At 63.4% G+C, this 19247-nt stretch overlaps 1 protein-coding gene across 3 annotated transcripts in view; it reads right to left on the bottom strand.

The window, feature by feature from the left end:
• Nucleotides 1-19247, bottom strand: part of GPC1 (glypican 1) — a 32312-nt gene that overhangs the window by 8529 nt on the left and 4536 nt on the right. Inside the window, exons 1-2 of one of the 3 annotated variants that reach the window (XR_012421649.1) lie at nt 5113-7072; nt 168-326 (exon numbers count right to left, since the gene is read on the bottom strand). Coding sequence is in view for 2 of the 3 variants with exons in the window: in XM_045368091.3 (XP_045224026.1) it covers nt 168-326; nt 5113-5179 (226 nt within the window). In the remaining variant the exon portion in view is untranslated. Of the gene's footprint in view, nt 1-167; nt 327-5112; nt 7073-19247 lie in introns of those variants that run through there. The other 2 variants (XM_045368091.3, XM_005574819.5) reach the window with 2 other exon arrangements.

The following is a 19247-nucleotide window of genomic DNA, read 5'->3' as shown; positions in this document are numbered from 1 at the left end:
CTGGGGCTTCAACCCAGCACCCTAGCCCCAAAGCACTAACTCCCCCACCTCCTCCTGCCAATGCCCCACCCTCTGCATTGACACACCAGGCAAGGCCCAGTGTGCCACCCCCCTCGCCCCGATGCACCAGCACCCTGCGGCCCCCGAGCACCCTGGGAGGCACTCACCATCGAAGCTGCGCAGCTGGGTGGCGAGCATGGCCTGCAGGACGCGGCTGCTGTCCCGGAGCGCGGTCTCCAGCTCAGCACGGCTGCGGTTGGCCAGGTTCTCCTCCATCTCACTGGTGCAGCAGGTGTAGCCTTGGGGGCAGATCCGCAGATGCTCACCTGTGGGGAAAGGCCAGTATGAGGGAGAGGGGCTGGGACAGCACTGGCAGCCAAGAGGGCACCCTCAGGCTCTCCTGGGCAGAAGGATTGCAGACCCAGGGTGGAACACAGCTCAGAGGTGGGCCAGCCTGGGGGGTGCCCTGGGTGAAGGCAGAAATGGTGGGGGCGTGGAGGGAGGAAAAGGCCTGGCTCGAGTCCTATAGCTTCCCACACAGGACACAAGAGCAGGGCTTCCTCAACAAGGGAGGGGGCCCCTTGGGCAAGTCCTGCCCCCCAGCCTGCTGTCCCAGCAGCCACAAGCAAAGAACTGGCCCCAGGTTCCCGTGTGCAAGTCGGGAGGAGGCTACCAGGCCCGACAGTCACCCCTTACCTGGGCCCATGGCTGAGGATGGGGAGGGAGGAAGGAATCCAATTCCCCTCTCTTCCCACACCAGCCCTGGGAGGCACCAAACTCCCACTGCAAGGACAGCAGATCCCACCAACAGTGGGCTGGCCAGAGGCAGTGGCCCTGCAGGACCCCATACACAAGTCTGGTGTGGGGACAGGTATGCCCTGGTGCAGGTGGCAGATCCCATGAAGGGGTCATCGGACCATGCCCCAAGCCCTGCAGGGCACACCCTGTGCCTCCTGGTGTCCTTGTGGAGTCCTCTCCTCTGCAGCCTGCCCTGAGCCGCTCTGCTCCAGTGTCCTGGGCAGTGACCGTGGCAGTGCCATCAGAGACAGCCTCACCTCCTTGTGGGGAGTGAGGACAGGCTGTGAGTCAGCCCTCAGCCCTGCTGCGCACACCTCGGTGCCCACCTGGAATATGTGTGTGGCATCAGGAAAAACTGCATATTTAAAAGGGTGTGCATCGCACTGTGATGAAGGCTGCCGAAATGCCCATTTTATTAACCAGGAAACCGGGGCTTACAGAGATGAAGTCTTGTCCCAGCTATACAGTGAGGGAGCAAGTGGCTCTGGCTGCCTGAGCTCAGGACTCCACTGTTCCTTCTGGGCCTCGTACCCTGCCTCTAAGGCCCTTCTGCTGCTGGCCTATGTCAGGCACAGTGGAGAGGTGGAGGCAGGAGCCTGGCTTGGTCAGAGGGGAGGGGTCAAGGGGGGGTTGTCAGCAGGAATGCCAGAAACTTTCCTCAGGTCTGCCCCTCAGGGGTCAGGGCTGAGGCCTTAGAGCCTGTCTCATCTCATCCTGGGACCCTGGACCAGGGTGGCTGGAATGTGGCAGGTCCCGCATTCTTTTACCTCCCGCCTGGGGGTCAGCGGGAAGTGAAGGCCAGGCCAGGGAGGAGACGCAGGAGAGGGAGCTGGGACCGAGGGCAGGGTCAGCCTGGGCAGAGGCACCTGGCCCAAGGCTGTCCTGGGGGAGGTGGCAGCACAGCGGGAAGGGGTGCACCCCTGCCTGGAGGTGGGAGCAGGGACCTACAGCCCCAGTGCAGGCAGGGCCTGGAGCAGCCCAGGCAGTGCCCTACCCACTTACTACAAGAGGAGTCACCCCTCAGGCCTGGGGTCCAGGGAACCCTTCCCCACTAGAGGCCATCTGGGTTGAGGACCCAGGGTTAAGTAACTACCCGGAGGTCAAATGCCTGGGTCAGATTGAGTCTGCCAATCTTCCGCACCCTCTAAGCACACACACCCAGGGAGGAGGCTGAGACAAGAGGAGGGAACAGAGAACCCGAACCTGGGCTTGGGTGGCTGCCGCTTGGCCCCTGTAGCCTCTGTGCCTGCTGATGTGACAGCAAGGAGACGGGCTGTCAGAGGGGCCTGGGAGAGCCAGAGAGGGCCGAGGCACAAGGATGGGCCCTCCCCAAACACAGCCCCAGCTTTCTGAGGTCGGGTTCTTGTCCTGGAGCGCTCCCTCCTGGCCCTCGTTTCGTGCCTGAGTTCTGGAATGTACTGACGAAGGGGGCTCTGGCTTGAGCTGGGGCTGGAGGGGGAGGGAGCCCTCAGCAGGGGCTGCAGGTCCAGGGAGCCCCCAGAGCCTGGACTTACGTTCCTATGAGGCAGGCAGAGCGGGAATGGCAAGTGCCCCTGTGCCCCCCGCCCCTCCTTACCCCCAGATGTCTGCTGGAGGGGGAGGTGGGGGTCTAAGAGAGTCTTGGGTCAGGAGGGCTTTGTGGGAGCCAGCTGGGGTGAGGGCAGAGCCTGGCTCTGAGAGTCCTGGGGCCTAGTAGAGAACGGGTACCCTTCCCCACTGTCAGGCAGGAAGACTGGGACACAGGTACACTCGCCAGGGACCATCCTTCACTCTGTAGCCTTTATTCACTGATGGGATTCCGCCCCAGTCCCGCCCCAGTGGGGACAGGATTTAGAGCAGGAACTGCCCCTCTGGGTCCTTTCCTGGGGCCTGCGCCAGGCTGAGCAGACTCAGGAGGCATCTCTCTGAGGGTGTGGGCTGTGATGGGGGCCTGTGCACCCTTCCAGGCTGCCCGGACCAGGAGAGCACAGGTCAGCCGGACACATGATGGTGCTGGGCTGGGCAGTGGGAGGGAAACGTGCCTGGGGGAGGGGGTGGCAGGTGCCAGCATAGCTTCCCGGTGACACCCTGGGCTCAGCTGTGACGGGGCACCCAGGCCAGGCTGGCTGGGCCACAGGCAACGAGTGGGCTGGTCCAAGACTGGGGACTAGGGCTCAAGCACTCCTAGGGAGTAGGGGTGGGTGACATCCCTCGCTGGCTCCTGTGCCCCTCCCTCGCGAGGTCCCTGGTAGACCCACTCTCCAGCCCCCACCACACAGATGGGAGAGGCTGATGAGACATGGAGAGGTGAGGCCCAAAACATCCATAAGACATGGCAGGCTCCTCCTACCTGCAGGTTCTGAGGGGTTCCTTGGCACTGCCAGCCACCCCCTACACCCCCCTCACAGCTGTGCACCAGCCCCCCGCCTCAGCCTCCCCTGTTGCCCCCCTAGCCCTGCCCGGCCACCTCGCCCAGCCAGCCCGGTGACCTGCGCTGTTCCGGCTGCCCCAGCACAGCCCCCGTCCCTCCCTCCCTCCTCGGACAAACACGGGAGTGAAGACACGGAGCCAGAGCTTGGGCGCCGGCCTGGGAGCCCCGGGCAGGCTGGACCGAGGCGGCCCCCTGAGGCCCGCTGCAGGCTGGACGCACGGCAGTCAAAGGCAGGAGGCCTCCCGCTGGCTTCCTTCTGCTGAGCTCCAGCCCAGTGCAGGCCGGGGCCCGCAGGTCTCGGTCCTAGACATGAGATGGCAGAGGCGGGCTCTGCAAAGTCCCCCTGCAGGCCAGCAAAGCAAGCCCCCTCCTGGAAGAATGCCAGGGGCTGGGGTCTTTCTGGATGGCGAGCGATGTGCCCAAGTCCAGTTGTCATCTTAAATCTCCCCACCCCCAGGTGCCTCCCCACCACTTCTCTCAGCTCAACACCTGGGGGATGCAGAGGCCTCAGGCCAGGAGGGAACCCTCCCCATGTCCCTCTCCCTCTCCTTCCTGGACCTTCCTTCTGATACCTCCTTCTTGGCCTTTCCCCCTCCAACTCAGGGAGGCATTTTCCAACCTAGGGGGTGAGTTCCGGCAGCCCCTCCTCTTCCCCCCCCACGCAGAAAGGTATCTGGGCCCTTCCAGCCCAGCCCTCCCTCCGGCCCTGGGGCTGCTCGGGTCAAGGTCGCCAGGCCTGCTCCCCGCTGGGCCAGGGACTGGGCCCTCTCTTCCCTGATCCCTGGGCTGAAGTTGCTGTAGCTGACCCATCCTTACACAGCACTCCCCTCCCTCAGTCACTGGGACACTTCCCTCCCCAAGTGCTCTGAGGATTTTTTATTGGGAGGAAGGGGATTATTTGTTTCATGGCAGATTCATCCCCCACCTCAAACCCAAAGCCTCCAATTCCCACACTCCTGCTCCTCAGGTTAAAGCACAGAGATCTTGCTCCCTGGTCCTTAGGCAGCTGCTGTCTGGTTCCATCTTCCCCCTCCAGACCCTGACGGCTCTGGACCACCCCACTCTCTGCTGCTCCTCGCTAAGCCCCCACCAGCCTTGGCTTTAGACACGTTTTAGGTCACGCATTCCTGTCCCCTGCTGACATGTCCCCACCTAGCAGTCTCTCCTTGGTCATCAGCACCATCACCCCAAAGCTTTAGGCGAGACTCCCATCTGGACAGTGGCCACCAACCCCGATGATGAACCCAGACCTCATTTGTCCAGACCCAGCCCGGCAGCTGCCCGCGACCAGTGGCTCTGGAGCCCTCCCAAGAAGAACGCAGAGAGATGATGGCGCCACGCCACGCCCATCCCTCCAGAAGCTTCCACGACACACACAGGAGGTGCAGGCTGTAAAGCCGGCTTTATCCGCCTTTACAGCCTTGTCCTAGACACTCAGTGTCAACAGAATCGAATGCCTACCGTACTGGAATTTAGTGTGGATAGTCAGCCTGCATTGCCTGCCATGGTGCTGGAGCAGGGCTGTGTGCAGAGCTCCAGGCACCGCAGCCTCCCAACACACCAGGGAAGAGCCTAGGCCTCCTGGCTCCTGACCTCTACTCAGCTCTGCACCCTGCAAGGTGGCCATCCTGGCTGGCCGATCGCTGGGAAGGCTTTCCCCAAGCCCAAACCCTCTTCTCGAAGCCTGTCCCAGCTCCTGCCCCATCTGCTCTAGGACCCCATCCAGCTCCGGTGGCTGTGGCATCCTCCTGGTATGTCCAGCAACCTCCTGTGGTGAGGGTGCACTGGGCAAATGTCCCAGGAGGTTTCCTGGGGACCACCCACCACCCAGGCTGCAGGGGATCTTTTCCTCACTTTTGCCCCATCCCCTAGGAAGCCTGCGCCCCTGGCCAGTCCCTGTTCACCTGGGCTCCTGACATCTGAGCCGGAGGCAGCCTTGGCCCCACCTGCGAGGTGGACCAGCCACGGCATCTCAGCTCCCTGTCAACAGCATCGACGGCCCCCAGCCTCACCCCATCGTGCTTCCCACCCCTCCCCACACCCCTGCCGCCTGCCCGAAGCCCCTGCCACCATTTCACCCAAATGACAGCGTCGCCAAGGAGCCCCTCCGCAGCCGCAGAACCTCCGCCACGCACTGCAACCCGAAACCCAGGGGCGTCGCAGGGACACCTCTGCCCCGGGTGGGAGGGTCCGCGCCCCAGGCCGGCTAAGGCTTCTGCCACCCGCGGCTGCTTGCGAGGGCGACAGGCGAGAGACCGGCCCCGGCGGCGGAACAAAGGCTCGGCGGCACCGGCGGCCGGGTCGCCGTCCTGGGGGTCCCGGGCGCCCCGATGCCAGTCGCCAGTCGCCGCGGCCAGGGACGAGGACGGCAAACCGCGGAGCCGGAGCGGGCGGCAGGGGTCTGGACACGCGGCAGCGGCGCGGCGCGGCGAGGAGGGGGCGCTGGTGCAGTGGGCGCGGCGGGGAGGGGAGGGGAGGGGCGGGCGGGGAGCTGGGGGCTGCGGCAGGAGGGCGAGGGGAGGAGGGCGCCGCGATTGGCGGGGAAGGGGCTTGTCGCAGTGGCTGCGGCAGGCACGGGGGCGGGGTGGCGGGGGAGGGGGCTCGAAGGGCTGCGACAGCCCGGGGGAGGGGGATGGGCCTGGCGGAAGAGAAAGGGGGGCCCCGGGGCTGCGGCAGGCGATGCGGAGCGGGGCAGAGGGTGGGGGCGGGGACGCCGGGATGCGGCCCGGGAAGGGTAGGGGTGGGTGAAGCTGGGGCGATGGGCGGGGTGGGATCGGGGACGGGCCACAGACTCCCGACGGGAGGGGCGGAAAGGGGATGGGGCTGCGGCGGCCAAGCGGGGCAGGACGGAGGCGATGGGGACGAGGAGCAGGTGGAGATGGGGGTGGCGCGGCCGGGGATGTGGGTGCGGTGGCGCCACGGGAGAGGGGGCGCGGCGGGCGGAGTCCTCGGGCCTGGCTTCGCGGCGGACGCGGGACCCCCTTCGCGGCGGCGGCGGCGGCGGCGGCTCCAGCGGCTCCGGCGGCTCCGGGCGGCGCGCGCGGCTCTGGGTGCAGGTGCTCCGGCCGGGGAAGGGCGGCGGAGCGGGGCCGGGCGGAAGGGCTCGCAGGAGGCGAAGAGCCAGCGGGGGACACGGGCGGGCTGCCGTCCGCCAGGCGCGGGGGAGACTCCGGCCGCAGCCGCCCCGGGCAGCGCCGCAGCCGCACTGGCGCGCACGGGCGAGGGCGGCGGCTCCCGGCGCGGGGACGAGCGTCCTCCCGCAGCCCCCGCCCCGCCGCGCACAGCGCCGCCCCCGTCTCCCTGGAAACCGCAGGCGGCCGCCCCGGCCCCTCCGGCCAGGTCCCCGCCGCCGCAGCCGCCTCCTGCCCGCCGCCCCGCGCCCGCCTCCCTGGCCGCCGCCGAGGCCGGGCCCCTCCCTCCGGCCTGCGGGGGCTGCTCCTCTTCTTCGCGGGCAGCCGGGGCCTCCTGGTTTCCCCACCGCAGCTAAGCGGGCCAAGGCCTTGGTGCAGGGGCGCCTGGGTCTCAGCAGGTCTGGTGCTCGGGGGTGCCAGCGCCCCTCCCCGCACGGTAATGGGGGCGGGGTGTCGGGTTTCTCTCTGTGATGAAGGTGGCAGCTGACCACTGCTGTCCTCACACAAAGCCTCCATGGTCATTCCACATCCTCTACCTGCCCCCTCCAGCCCCCAGTCCAAAGGCACCCGGGCCTTGACTCCAGACCCCCCTGCCCCTACATCCTGACCTCCTTTCCTTCTGACATACCAAACCCAACAGGCCACATCCTTCTACCAAGTCCCCCATCCAGGTGCCCGCAGCCTGGGAGGTCTATGCTGTGCGCTCTCGCCCTTCCTTGGACACCAAAGGGACAGCTCTTCCACCAACACTCTCCCCTCCCTGCAGCCCAGGTCCTGCGTGGCTCCCACTGGCCCGGCCCAGCTCCCCACCCACTCACACCAGTTCCCCTCGGGCAGCACTCGGACCTCTCGGCCAGTCTGCAGTGGGCACACTGAGAGTTGCTGGGCAAACCACCAAGGCAGGCCACAACACTGGAGACCCCCAAAGATGGGGGTTTCACCAGGCAACTCCCAAAACTGCTCTCTAAGCTGCCCAGATCCTGCTTGGGGAACCCCTGGGCAGGCCACCCTGCCGGCAGACACCAGGTCTGGGCAGTGCCTGCCCTGGCATGGCAGAGGCCCCTCAGATGGGGGCCTAGTCATAGCTCTGGCCAAGAAGTCACGGGCCCTCTGCAGACCTCCCCCCATGCCAGCCTGCTCCGCTGTCTGAGGCTCATGCTGTGGCCTCAGACACTGGAGATGAAAGGGGATTCAGAGCTTGTGTCACAAACCTCCTGCCACACCCAGGACCCGGTGTCTTGGCTGTAAGGCAGAAAGCCCTCTCTTGGAACCCAGGGCTAGGTGCTCCCCAGAGGCTGTACCCCACGCCTGGCTCAGCCTTTCTCCTCCTTGGCTTGGTGGAGCTGAAGAGGGCACCCACATCTCTATGCCCACCCCTGCCAACAGGGCTGAGATTCAGGCGGGGGCCGGGTTGTCCTCCTGGGGCTCTGCCCAGCTCTCCTATCTAGTTTCCCATATACCCACTGCAGGGGCCACAGGCACCCAAGGAAGCCTCGAAGATGGACTGGCCCTCCCTGTCTGCTGCATCCACATTCCAATCCACAAACATGCCACGCAGGCCCGTCCATCTGCATCGTGAATGCCAACCAGGCAGACACACACATAGCTGAGGCTGGGCTGGATCCCAGAGCAAACCCTTGGGTGCCTCCGGAGGGAGCCCACCACGAGGGATGGCTCGTAAACACTGGGGAAGGAACAGAAGAAGGGGAGAGCAAAGGAGCTCGGCCACTCACCCTGACCCAACCACTTCCCGGGAAGCCATCTCGGTGGGTCATGGTGGCCCCAGGCACGGCTCTCCCTTCGCCCACCCCCACCACCCAGTCACTCCACCCAGCTGTGACCTGCCGCTTTCCTCCCTCTCACATGCCCCCAGGAAGCCTCCTGTCCCAACAAGCCACGCTCCTTCCAGAGGGAACCTCTGCTAGGGGAGCCTCCATTTCCTTGCTCCTGCCTCCCTACCTGGCACCCAGGCTGGTCCTGGTACCCTGGTACTGAATAAAGGCGGACGTCTAAATGATTTGTCTGGGAGAATCTGCCCAGTGTTGGCATTGGAGGGAACAAGACCCACAGCCAGCATGGCCCATAAGCCACGCCCCCCAAGCCAGCACCTCCTCCCCAGAGGAAGCACAGGGCTGGAGGGGATGTGCCCCTGAGTGGAAGGTCAAACCCAGGGAGGGCTCCCTTGTTCCCAGAGGCCTTGCTGTCTCCCTGCTGAGACGCAGAGCTCACTATGGGCCTCGCAAGGGTTTAAGCCGCATCATTTCATCTTCACAGCAGCTGTAGGTCCCGCTGACAGAGCCGACACATAGGGAGCTAAAGTGACCTGCGCAAGGTCACAGGCTAGGAGTAGCAGCACGGGGCCCAGCACGGGGAACAGCCCTGGCCTCTCCCGCCTCCCCAACCCTACAGTCTGCCCTGATTCCGATCCCAGGGGAATTCCTGCGCTGCAGGCAAAGCTGAAGCAGGAGCTGACAAGCCCTGCTGAGCCCGGAGAGGTCTGGGCGGTCCCAGGAGGGCGTCTTCCTAGGGCTTTGATGAGTTGGCGGCCGCCCAGGCACCTCTGCCTGCCTGCCCGGCATGGCAGGTGTGTGGGCTGGAGCTTCTGCCCGGCCCTGCCCTACAGCCACGATTAGGGGGACGAGTGCAGATAAGGCACAGAGGCCAGTTACATCTGAATTGCAAATCAACAATGAATTGTTATTTTAGTACATTATAAAAGTATTTGGTCCCAAAGAACTGGAAGCAGGAAACGGAACGGGTCCCCATACACCCATGCTCACAGCATTATTCACCAGAGCCAGAAGGTAGAAACGACGTCTCTCCACAGTTGAATAGATTGTTTCCACAAACTGTCTGTAGGCGCATACAATGGAATAGGATTAATCCCTGAAAAGGAAGAAATTCTGACACATGCTCTGGTGTGGAGGAGCCTTGATGACGGCGCTGAGTGAAAGAAGCGACACAAAAGGACAGATCCGGTGATTCCACGTATGTGAGGTCCCTAGAGGAGTCAATTCATAGAGGCAGAAAGGATGGCAGGCACCAGGGGTGGTGGAGAGGGGAAATGGGGAGTTGCTGTTTAATGGGGACAGAGTTTCAGTTTTACAAGATGAAAAGTGTCCTGGAGCTGGATGGGGGTGACGGCTGCACAACAGCGTGAACAGACTGAATGCCACTGAACTGAACTCTTAAAAATTGTTAAATTGGCAAATTTTGTCATGCATATTTTGCCACAAAAAGCAAACAACTCTTCCCCCCCCCCAAATATCTGGGGCGTACTTACAATAAATACATAGGGCATATTTACTCTAAACATTTATTTCCTTATTTGAAATTAAAATATTTGTGACACACTGCGCTACAAAACGATTTAGGGTCTGCCTGAAACTCCCATGTACTGGGGTCCTGTCTTTGCATCTGCTAAATCCGGCAGCCCTTTGCAGCGTCGCGGGTGCGGGGTGGCAGGCGCCTGCCTGAATCACACAGGTCTCCCTACCCGCAGCAGCCCACATCACCTTTGGGCATCCATGGCTGCGCACCCACGTATCCCTGGCTCCCCCACTCAGGTCTCAGACCCTGTCCAGGCTGGCAGCAGGAGATTTAAGGCCGTTTTCAACTCTGAACTGCCCCCAGCCTCCTTGGAGAGCAATGGGTCTCTCCCGAAATCAGCACTATCTCAATTAACAGGCAGGCAGGACCACCCCCAGCTTACAAATGGGAAGACTGAGGCCCACAGAGGTTAGGTGGCTGCCCCCCAGGTCTAGACCTCTGCCTAAGGCGATCTGATTCCACTGGCCTGAGCGCCCCCCTGTCCTCACTGAAGGGGAGCAAATGAGAAGCCCAGGCTCAGCACCGGGGCAACCCGAGCCCAGGCGTGGAGATTAGGCCACTCTTGCAAAACTAGGATCAGGCCTGGCCACCCTCGCTGGCCTGACTGTCCCGTCGCTGGCCACGCGCTGCCGAAACCTAGCTGGGCCTCAGGCAGCTGGGCCAGCGTCTGCAAGGCCATGTCTGGGGAGGGATACCTGCTGGCCATGCTGCTGGTCAACGGCCCACCACCAAGAATGCGCAGGGCTCCCAGACCAGGGAGACTCTGAGCAGGTGGCCGTGTCATGTGCCTGCCTGCCTGCCTCCCTAAAGGCGAGCCCTGACCTCCTGTGGGCCCTGCGGGTCCTGCAGCAGGTGGGAATGTGGGCCCTCCGCCTCCATGACTCCCACCTATTTCCCGGAGCCACCTGCTGGAGGAGAGCCGGAGGCTCAGAGTTCCACCCCCAGGCACCGCCCTGTCTTGACTCCGCCCTGTCTATACCCAGACTGCCTGGCAGGGACTGTCTACACCTAGACTGCCTGGCAGGAGGAGGGGTGCCGGGATCCCATGAGATGGTTCTGGGCAGAGGTTGGGGACGCTGCCTGGGGCGGGCACATGAGATCCAGGAGGCAGACAGCCTGGGGGAAGGAACCAGCCCCATCTTGTAGGGGAAGGGAGAGGTCCCTATGAAGGCAGCTGTCCAGACCCAGGGTCAGCATCTCCTGCCCTTCCTGCCTCTCCACAGGGCCTGCGGTGCCTCCTGGAGTCTCCACCCTCGACTCTCTTCCTGAAAACCAGCTGCCACCCTCAAGGCAGGCCTGAGAGCGCCTCCGGCCGTCCCACTGTCACTGCGCCCTGGGGACACTGTGCATTCCACCCAGAATGGCCTGGCAGCAACTCTTCTTGCCATTTCCAACTTCTCATATCCAGCACCAGCGAATGGGAGTGCTGACACGGCGTGCTGTGAGTGCCCAGGGCAACACCCAGGAAGCACCTGCGCCAGTGACGAGGATGGGGTCTCCTGTCCAGGCGGATCTGGCCCTGGCTCCCCAGCCTGGCCTTCCTCCCTCCCCACGGAGTGCCCTCATCCACAGCCCGCCTTCTGGAAGATGGCACTTAGAGAAAAAGCAGGCCTCCCTGACATGACATACGCTGGACAGAAGGCGGGCCAGCCTTCTGCCGGGCACACGGCGACTGTGGGGCAGGGGCAGGGCCAGCCTTCTGCCGGGCACACGGCGACTGTGGGGCAGGGGCAGGGCCAGGGGCACGGGCAGTGTGGAGCCGGCCCTTAGCCCCCCGTGACCCCCCAGCAGGTTGGTTTTGGCTTTCCCTCAGGACCCGCCCCTTTGCCAAGACGACGGCCACCGGGAACGGCCACGATCTTCAAGAGAAGCAGCCCTCGGCCAAGGGTGTGACCTTCCCCAGAGGCCCGGCAGGCCGCCTCCCTGGGAACCCCGAGGTCCATGTGGACAGGGGAGCAGGCAGTGTGTGCACACCCACGCGCCCTCCCCCTCCACCTGCCGGCTCTGCACCGGCCTCAGAGTGGCCCTCACACACCCTCCTCACGGCGTTGAGCCTTCCTGACCTGAAATGACAGCCGATGTCGCCCCAGCCACACAGGGGTCCCAGAGAGAGTACAGGGGACTTTGCTGTGTCCCAGTGCCCAGAACAACCTCTGTGTCGGGGCATAGCTCAAGAGATCTCTGCTTGAGGGAGGAATGAACATGGGGGTCATCTACGACACCTCACTTTCGACTCAGACCTATGGTCATGCCCCTCCTGGCTCTGGGGTCCAGCCTTAATGCCCTCAGACCCTGCCCACCCAGCCCCCAGCCCCATCTCCGCCTGGCCCACTCACTGCCTCTGCTACTCAGAAACGGGGTGAAGCCTACCCCTTCTGGGCATCCCTGGGTGCCAGATGGCAGGGGTTCAGCCATGCCAGGCTGGGCTCCCAACATGGCTGTGGGTGGACACCCCTGCTTGGGCTTGGGGCACCAGTCCACCCCGGATTCTGAGCCCATCTGTGCGGCTCCACTGCTCCCCTCAGGCAGGTCTCTCCACACTGCCTGGGGCTGCTCACCCTGGCCCTCTCTCCCTCCTCTGCGGGCCAAATGACGTGGGCCAGGAGAACCCAGTCCTTCCGGTCTGTTCCCCAAGTCTCCTCTCTGGTCCTCTCAATGAGCAGTGCTCCAGGCCCCAGATGCTCCAGGCTCCTTGGGTTGGGGAGGAGCCCCGGGTGCCTAGCCCCAGTTGAGGGTCCTATGAGGCAGCATGGGAGGCCGAGGACAGGGCAAGAGATGGCCATGGCAAGAGAGGGCAAGAGATGGCCATGGTAGGAGAGGGCCAAACTGCACTGGGGAGCCCTGGGCCAGTCCCCAGCCAGGGAGGGGTCTTCAGGGTTCGGCCCTCGGGGTTCACATGACTCAAATGGGTGAGTGGTTGCAAACCTCACGTGCAGACGTCTAGACTCCTGCATGTCACACCCCTTTACTTGTAACTCACACAAGCTACACACTCATGGTGGCCGAGCACAGGCACAGCTTGTGTGGACCCTCTCACATACGCCCTGTCTCTGCGTTGACCGCGTCCAGAGAGCAAGTGCTCTGTCTGCGGCTGCGTTTCAGCACCAAGAACAGCACCCAGCACCCAGTAGGAGCTCAAGGAGCCTCCACCAATGATGCAGAAGACCTGGGATGCGTCTCCCTCACTCACACGGCAGGCAAAGGGCCCTGCTCCTTACTCCGCCCAAGGTGCCTGGGGACCCCTCACCACATCCCCCCGTTCCAGACCCTTGGCCACGGCAGGCCCTCCTGGGTACAGACATACTGGGCCCCAAGCCTTTCCTTCTCTGCTACGGGGGCAACTCGCTGCTCAGGTCAGCCTGACTTTCCCTGTGCCGTGGGCCCCCTCGCCCACTGGTGAAGCCTGCAGACGCTTTCTCAGGATGAGGCTTGTTTCTGAAGCGTACAACTACACAGAGAACTATGGAAGAAGAGTTCACCACACACAGTTACCAGAATATGATACGACGAATTGTGAGGTGGCCACGCACGTGCTTCTCCAGGAGGTGGTTTTAAAGGAGCCATGACGGGTCTAATACTAACTAGGATTCAAAGTCAGGCGAGGGGACGCAGTTTCCAAGCTGCCTGCTACGGATGTGAAGGGGCATGAACAGTGGTGATGTCTACTGTGACAAAGCCCCAGGTCTTGGAACACCATCATTCCGAGTAAGGAGAAATGCTAAATTCTGGTTAGAGCTTAGCAATGATGGAGATGTAATCTCTTTCTCAGCCAAGTTCATGAACCCCCTGAATTACATCCCAGAACCTCATCCGTGCAGCCACAGGAGGGCAGGTGCATCTAGAACCACCCTCCTGCATGCTGCCACCACAGTCTGCCCATCCTCCCATCCTAGCACCTGGCGCTGAGTGGTGCCGCCGCCTCTGAGCTCCCTCTTCCCCTGGCGTGGTCCCGCCTACAGCTTCGGTTCAAGTATTTCTCTTGGGGGTGCTACTGGCATTTGTGGAAAGGCACCTCCATCTCACAGGATTACTGGGCTCCCTGGCCCCACCCACTGAAGACCAGAGCACCCCCACTCCTAAATCACTGGGATGTCACAAGTGCCCAGGGCAACTGCTCCTGGTTGGAAGCCACCATATCCCAGGGGACCTTCCCAGGTATGTGTCTGACCTGCAGCCACCCTTCACCCCAAATTGCCCGCAGGCTGAGGCTATGCACACAGAACAGGGAGGCACCTGTTCTAATACCTAACATCCCGGGTGTGAGGCCACAGAAGGGAGACTGAAGATGCCAAGGAGTGTCCCGTGTGCAGCTCCCCCAGGCTCGGGGAGGGGCATTGTGCTCAGGGACAGTGGGGCTGGATTACACAAAGCCTTGTTCTTTTAAAATACCTCCTTGGGTCCAGCGTGTCCCAAGCTCCATGACAACTGGAGATGCATGGAAACGCCTGAGTCAACTCTGGTGGCAGGTGGCATCAGCTTTGTCCCCAGGGCCTGGCAGATGGTCACAGGTGGGTGGGATGTGCTCCCTGCAATCTCCAGAGCCAAGGATGGGTCTCCTGGCCCCGGTTCTTAAGGAGACACTTGGATGTCACAAATGGGTTACCACAAGGACAGGATCAGAACAGCCACAGAGAGCCCCAGTCACCAAGGATGCGCCAGACACAGGGGTGACCTGCAGGGTCCACAGGGGGCCCTGGCACTTAGGCTGCACCAGATGCAGGGACAGGCTGAGACCATCACCCATGGGCCACAGCTCTGTGACGCACTGGACAGCTGTCCTCGGTGTTTGGGGAAATCGTCTGAAGGTGTGCACAGGCCACAGACTTCCCTACAGGTCCCACTGCTGATGGTGCACCCAGGAAACACCCCTGCCAGGGAGGCTCAGGGTCCTGTCGCTGCTGTGTGGGCCTGTCCAAGGCTTGGCTGTTCCCAGGAGGGAGACGCACTGTTCTGGGCCTCAGAGCATTGGGGTCACTGCAGCCAGATCCATCACCCCAGGATGGACCAGCGGGCAAGGACAGGGCTCAGGACCAGCGGGCGAGGACAGGGCTCCGGACCAGCGGGCGAGGACAGGGCTCAGGACCAGCGGGCGAGGACAGGGCTCCGGACCAGCGGGCGAGGACAGGGCTCAGGACCAGCGGGCGAGGACAGGGCTCCGGACCAGCGGGCGAGGACAGGGCTCAGGATGGACAGTGCCGCAGGGTCCTGGGCAGCTGGATTTAGGAGTCCCCAGAAGCCCCAGCCAAGTTTCTCAGTAGAACCCGAACTTCTGTGGGGCAGGAAGAGAAGCCTAGCAACGTTGTGCTTCCTGGCCCGCCCAGCTCACCCTTGTCCCTCAGGAGCCAGGACAGCAGGCGGGCATGTGGTGCCCACTGCGGGGCCGGCTCTGACCTCAGGAGACCTGCCGGGCGTGGTGACTGGGCTGGGCTGAGGCTAGCCGGGCCCTCCTGCGGCGTGTGTCCTCACACGGCCCCAACACGGGGCTGCAAAGAAGCCAAGCCGTGTTCACAGTCTCCCCTCCCATGTGCTCCCAGTGCCCCTCAGGCCTCTGGGTGCCTGCACCTGTGGGGTGGTCTGTGGCCTTGGCCCAGCTCCCCATCCTCTGACCCAGCCTCACCCCTGCTAGCCAGGCCCAGAGCAGGAGTGAGTCACTCGGCAAGCAAGTGTGGGGCCTGGCCCGGGGCAGCGAGGCCTCTCAGCTCTGAGCCCTGGGGACCCTTCTCTGGGACTCAGCTTTCCAAACTGCAAACGAAGTGGTGCTCAGCCCACCCAGTAGACAGCCCCTGGTGCTGCCAACTCTGGGAACTCCTGGGGCCCCTCAAAGATGGGAGCGGACCAGGGGAGGGAGGGCCTGGGGAAGGAGGGACCCCAGGGTCCTCCTCACTGCCCTGCTCCAGCCCCAGTCCCCTCCTCTCACTGTCCACCAGCTGCGTCCCATCAAAGACCCCTGAGAGCCCACCGGCCGGCCTCGTTCACAGCTGCCGCTGGGCCTCACCTCCCACTGCCCCATGCTGGGCTCAGGGTTTGTGCTGCCGAGTCCCCTGGCCTCAGGGATGATCTACAGTGGCTCTGTGGCTGGCCCTCCTCCCCACCAGAGCCCTGGGAGGTCTCCTCCTCCTGAAGGAGCAGGTTGGGGGGAGCCCCTGGGGGCTGCCCTGTCACCCTGCCAAGCCTCCAGGACCCAAGGGGCACTTAGCACAAGAGAACAGTGGGCCTCGTCGGCCAGCCACCACCTCAGGAGTCAGCAGCGGTGCAGCCTCCTGGTACCCGGGCCTCCCTCACCTCTGCATCTCCAAACCCTCGCTGGCGCCCTCACCCTGCAGTCCCACTGCCTCCCCGTCCAAAGTCCACCTGAAGGGCTCTGCCCCTGACAAGTGGGACCCTGGGGCCTGTCCAAGGCACACTCACACCACTGAGCCACGACTCCCCAACCCAACCTGGAGAAGGTTTTCAGGCCAGCCTGGCCACTGCCCCCCACCCAGGTCCTGTGACAGCACAGGTGGCGGCATCCTCAGCCACTGCCGTGCCACTAGACCTGGAACATCACCTGAGTGGCCTGGCCCTGCCACCCGGACCTGAGGGAGAAGCGGAGGCCCAGGGCAGGAGGGGCTGGCCAAGGAGCCAGGAGCCTCGCAGGGTCTGAAGCTGAGGCCTCCCGGGCTTGTGGGGACCAGGCTGTGCCCTGAGAGCACCTCGGGTGGGCGGGGGTGAGCGGCAGGCGGGGGCGTGGCGACTCCATCACACTGTCACCAGGGTCTCAGGCACATCTGTGCTGAGCTCTAAGCCCATTACAGAGACACAGCCCCGTGCTCAGGAGGCCACAATCATGAAACACCCAGAGCCTCGGGGTCTTTGCTGCCTGACGGGAAGACGTAGGTGTGCTGGGCTGGGCTAGCTCCCCACTACAGGCTAAACTGTGCCACCAAAAACCCACACAGCCCAGGTCTAACCCCGATTCCTCAGGATGTGACTTTGGGTGTGGAGTCTGGTTAAGAAGAGATGGTACTGGTGGGCCCTGACCCAATTAGAGCCGTGTTCTTGTGAAGAGGGGGAATTCGGAGACAGAAGCGCACACGAGGAGAGTGGCCTGTGAAGAACAAGGTGGGATTTACCAGCCAAGGAACACCCGGAAGCTGGCAGCGGCCGAACAGACTCTTCCTCAGCCTCAGAAGGGGCCAGCTTGGTGGACGGACACCTTGATCTCAGGCTTCCAGCCTCTAGAACCACAGATGACACACGTCTGCAGCTACAGCTGCTCAGCCCGTGGCACTGTTCTGGCGTGTTCTGGAAACACCTGTGCTCCTAACCCCAGCACCCATCCCTGCCTGGCACCGGGAGGGACTTGGGGCCTTCGCCACCCTGTGTGAGCTCAGGCCTGCCCAGACGGTGGCCCCAGCAACAGGCAGTGTACATGTTGGGGGATGCCCAGGAAGTCAAGCTGTGGCGAAAGGCCGGAGGAGGAGCTGTGGGTGGGCACGGGGAGGATGCCGTGGAGGGAGGGGATAGGTGTGCCAGGAAGGTGGGTCAGCAGGAGCTGGCGGGAGATGGAGCTGAGGCCACAGGCAGAGGAGGGGATGGTGTGAGGCTGGCCTGGCCCTCTCAGGGGCTCCTAAACCCACCCCGGATTCCAGACTGCTACTGAGCCTGGGGCAGTGGGGTGTGCCCCTCACACCTGCACTTCCCTGCCACCCACAGAGGGCCAAGAGCAGCCAAGGAGGCTGCAGCTCTGGGCCCTGCTCCCCAGCATTGCCCTCACCTGACTGCTGCGTGCTCCCGCCTGGGTGTGGGGCCTGGAAGTGGAGGGAGAACCACCCGTTTCCCTGGCCCACGCCTCAACACCCTGCACTGCACCCCCCACCCCATCAGGAGACTTCAAGCGGCTCAGGGCACCTGCCCAGGCCTGTTCCCAGACAAAGAAAAGCCGCCACAGGCACGGCAGCGAGGAGCCCAGGCTCCAGGTAGGCGGCTCTTGTCTGGAGCCCCCATGTAAGGTGGGCAAGATCCCGGGCCCCACAGGGCTGTGCTGGCGACTGGCAAGATCCAGGTTGGCTCAGGGCTCTGGGCACGTCGACACTGGACAGGGCCAGGGTTGGACAGAGGCCCCGCATATAGCAGTGCCCACACCCAGCCTCCACCAGGGATCCAGTCTTGATCTGAAATAACCGAGTCAGGCCCTGGGAGAACAGTCTGGCTTAAGAAAAGGCATCCAGCCTCTCACCAGCCCAGACATGGCACATGTGGGGCCCCAGGCCAGACCTGACCCATGTGGCTTCGAGTGAGCCCCTCCTGTGGCTCATCTCCCGTCTAGTGCCAGCCCACGGCTGACACCTGGGCCACGCACGTGGATGCCGTAGAACAGACATGGGCATGTTCAGATACCCACTAAGCTCTCCTCTGGGATCGGATGCCCAGTCCTGCGGTTCGGCCACCAGGTAGGTATGCCCCCAGTCCTGCGGCTCGGCCACCAGGTAGGTATGCCCCCAGTCCTGCGGCTCGGCCACCAGGTAGGTATGCCCCCAGTCCTGTGGCTCGGCCACCAGGTAGGTATGCCCCCAGTCCTGCGGCTCGGCCACCAGGTAGGTATGCCCCCAGTCCTGCGGCTCGGCCACCAGGTAGGTATGCCCCCAGTCCTGCTGCAGGGAGGCGTCCTCAGCACCTGGGAAGATGTGTCAGCCATGGGCTCGCACTGTCCCTAGTGATCGCTGGTGTGAAGGTACAAGCCCCAACAGACCAGCCTGCCTCGTCTCCCTGGCTTGGCACCTGTGGGCACCTGAATAGGATGCCTGCCCACTAATCCTGGGGCACTTGGCCCAGTGTGGGTGGCTGGTCTGCCCTGTTGGGGACATGCAGGGCTTTGCAGCACCCGCCAGGAACAGCCCTCCTAGCAGGCTGGAGCGGCAGCTCTCCCCTGACAGGCAGTGGAGCCAGGCCGGAGGGCGAGGCCCAGCTGTGTGGAAGGCCGACTCTCCGGGCAGCAAGGCCAGGAGGAGCTGGGCAAGACTGCAGGCAGGGAGGCCTGGAGGAGTCCCGGTTAAACGTTCCAAATGTGCCTAAGAGATGGAGCCCAGGCCCAGGAGACCTGGCTGGGGAATGCACGAGCCTTCCAGAAAGTGCAGAGCCTGGGACAGGCAGCCTGGCCTGGCCTTACTGGACAGTGGTCAATGCTGCAGCCAGATCCGGCCCTAAGAGGAAGGCTTCGCCAGGCCTCGGTTTACTCATTTGCAAAACGGGTCTACAAAGACCCCTTCCGTCTGATGTGTTAACCAGACAAGCCGGGTTCACGAGTGCTCTTGGGGTACTGGATGCCATTAACTGAGATGGTTGTGTGGGCCTTTGCAGAAGGTGTCCGGGGAGAGGGGAGGACACGGCCCGAGGCTGCCCACGAGGCGCACAGCATCCCGGCACCTTCTCCCTCCTGGCCACCTTCGTGGGAGGTCATGATTATTCCCTTTCTCTCCTGTGAAGAGGCCCAGGGAGGCTGTGGATGGGATGGGGGTGGGGGCATCTGTGCCTGAGGACTGCGGTGGCCTGCCTGGCCTGGGAGGCTTGGCGGTCCAGCAGGGACCCAGGTCACTGCA

The sequence above is a fragment of the Macaca fascicularis genome, chromosome 12 (genome assembly GCF_037993035.2).
Source record: "Macaca fascicularis isolate 582-1 chromosome 12, T2T-MFA8v1.1".
NCBI lineage: Eukaryota > Metazoa > Chordata > Mammalia > Primates > Cercopithecidae > Macaca > Macaca fascicularis.
The sequence above is the reverse complement of the archived record's forward strand: the minus strand, read 5'-3'. Positions and strand labels throughout refer to the sequence as shown.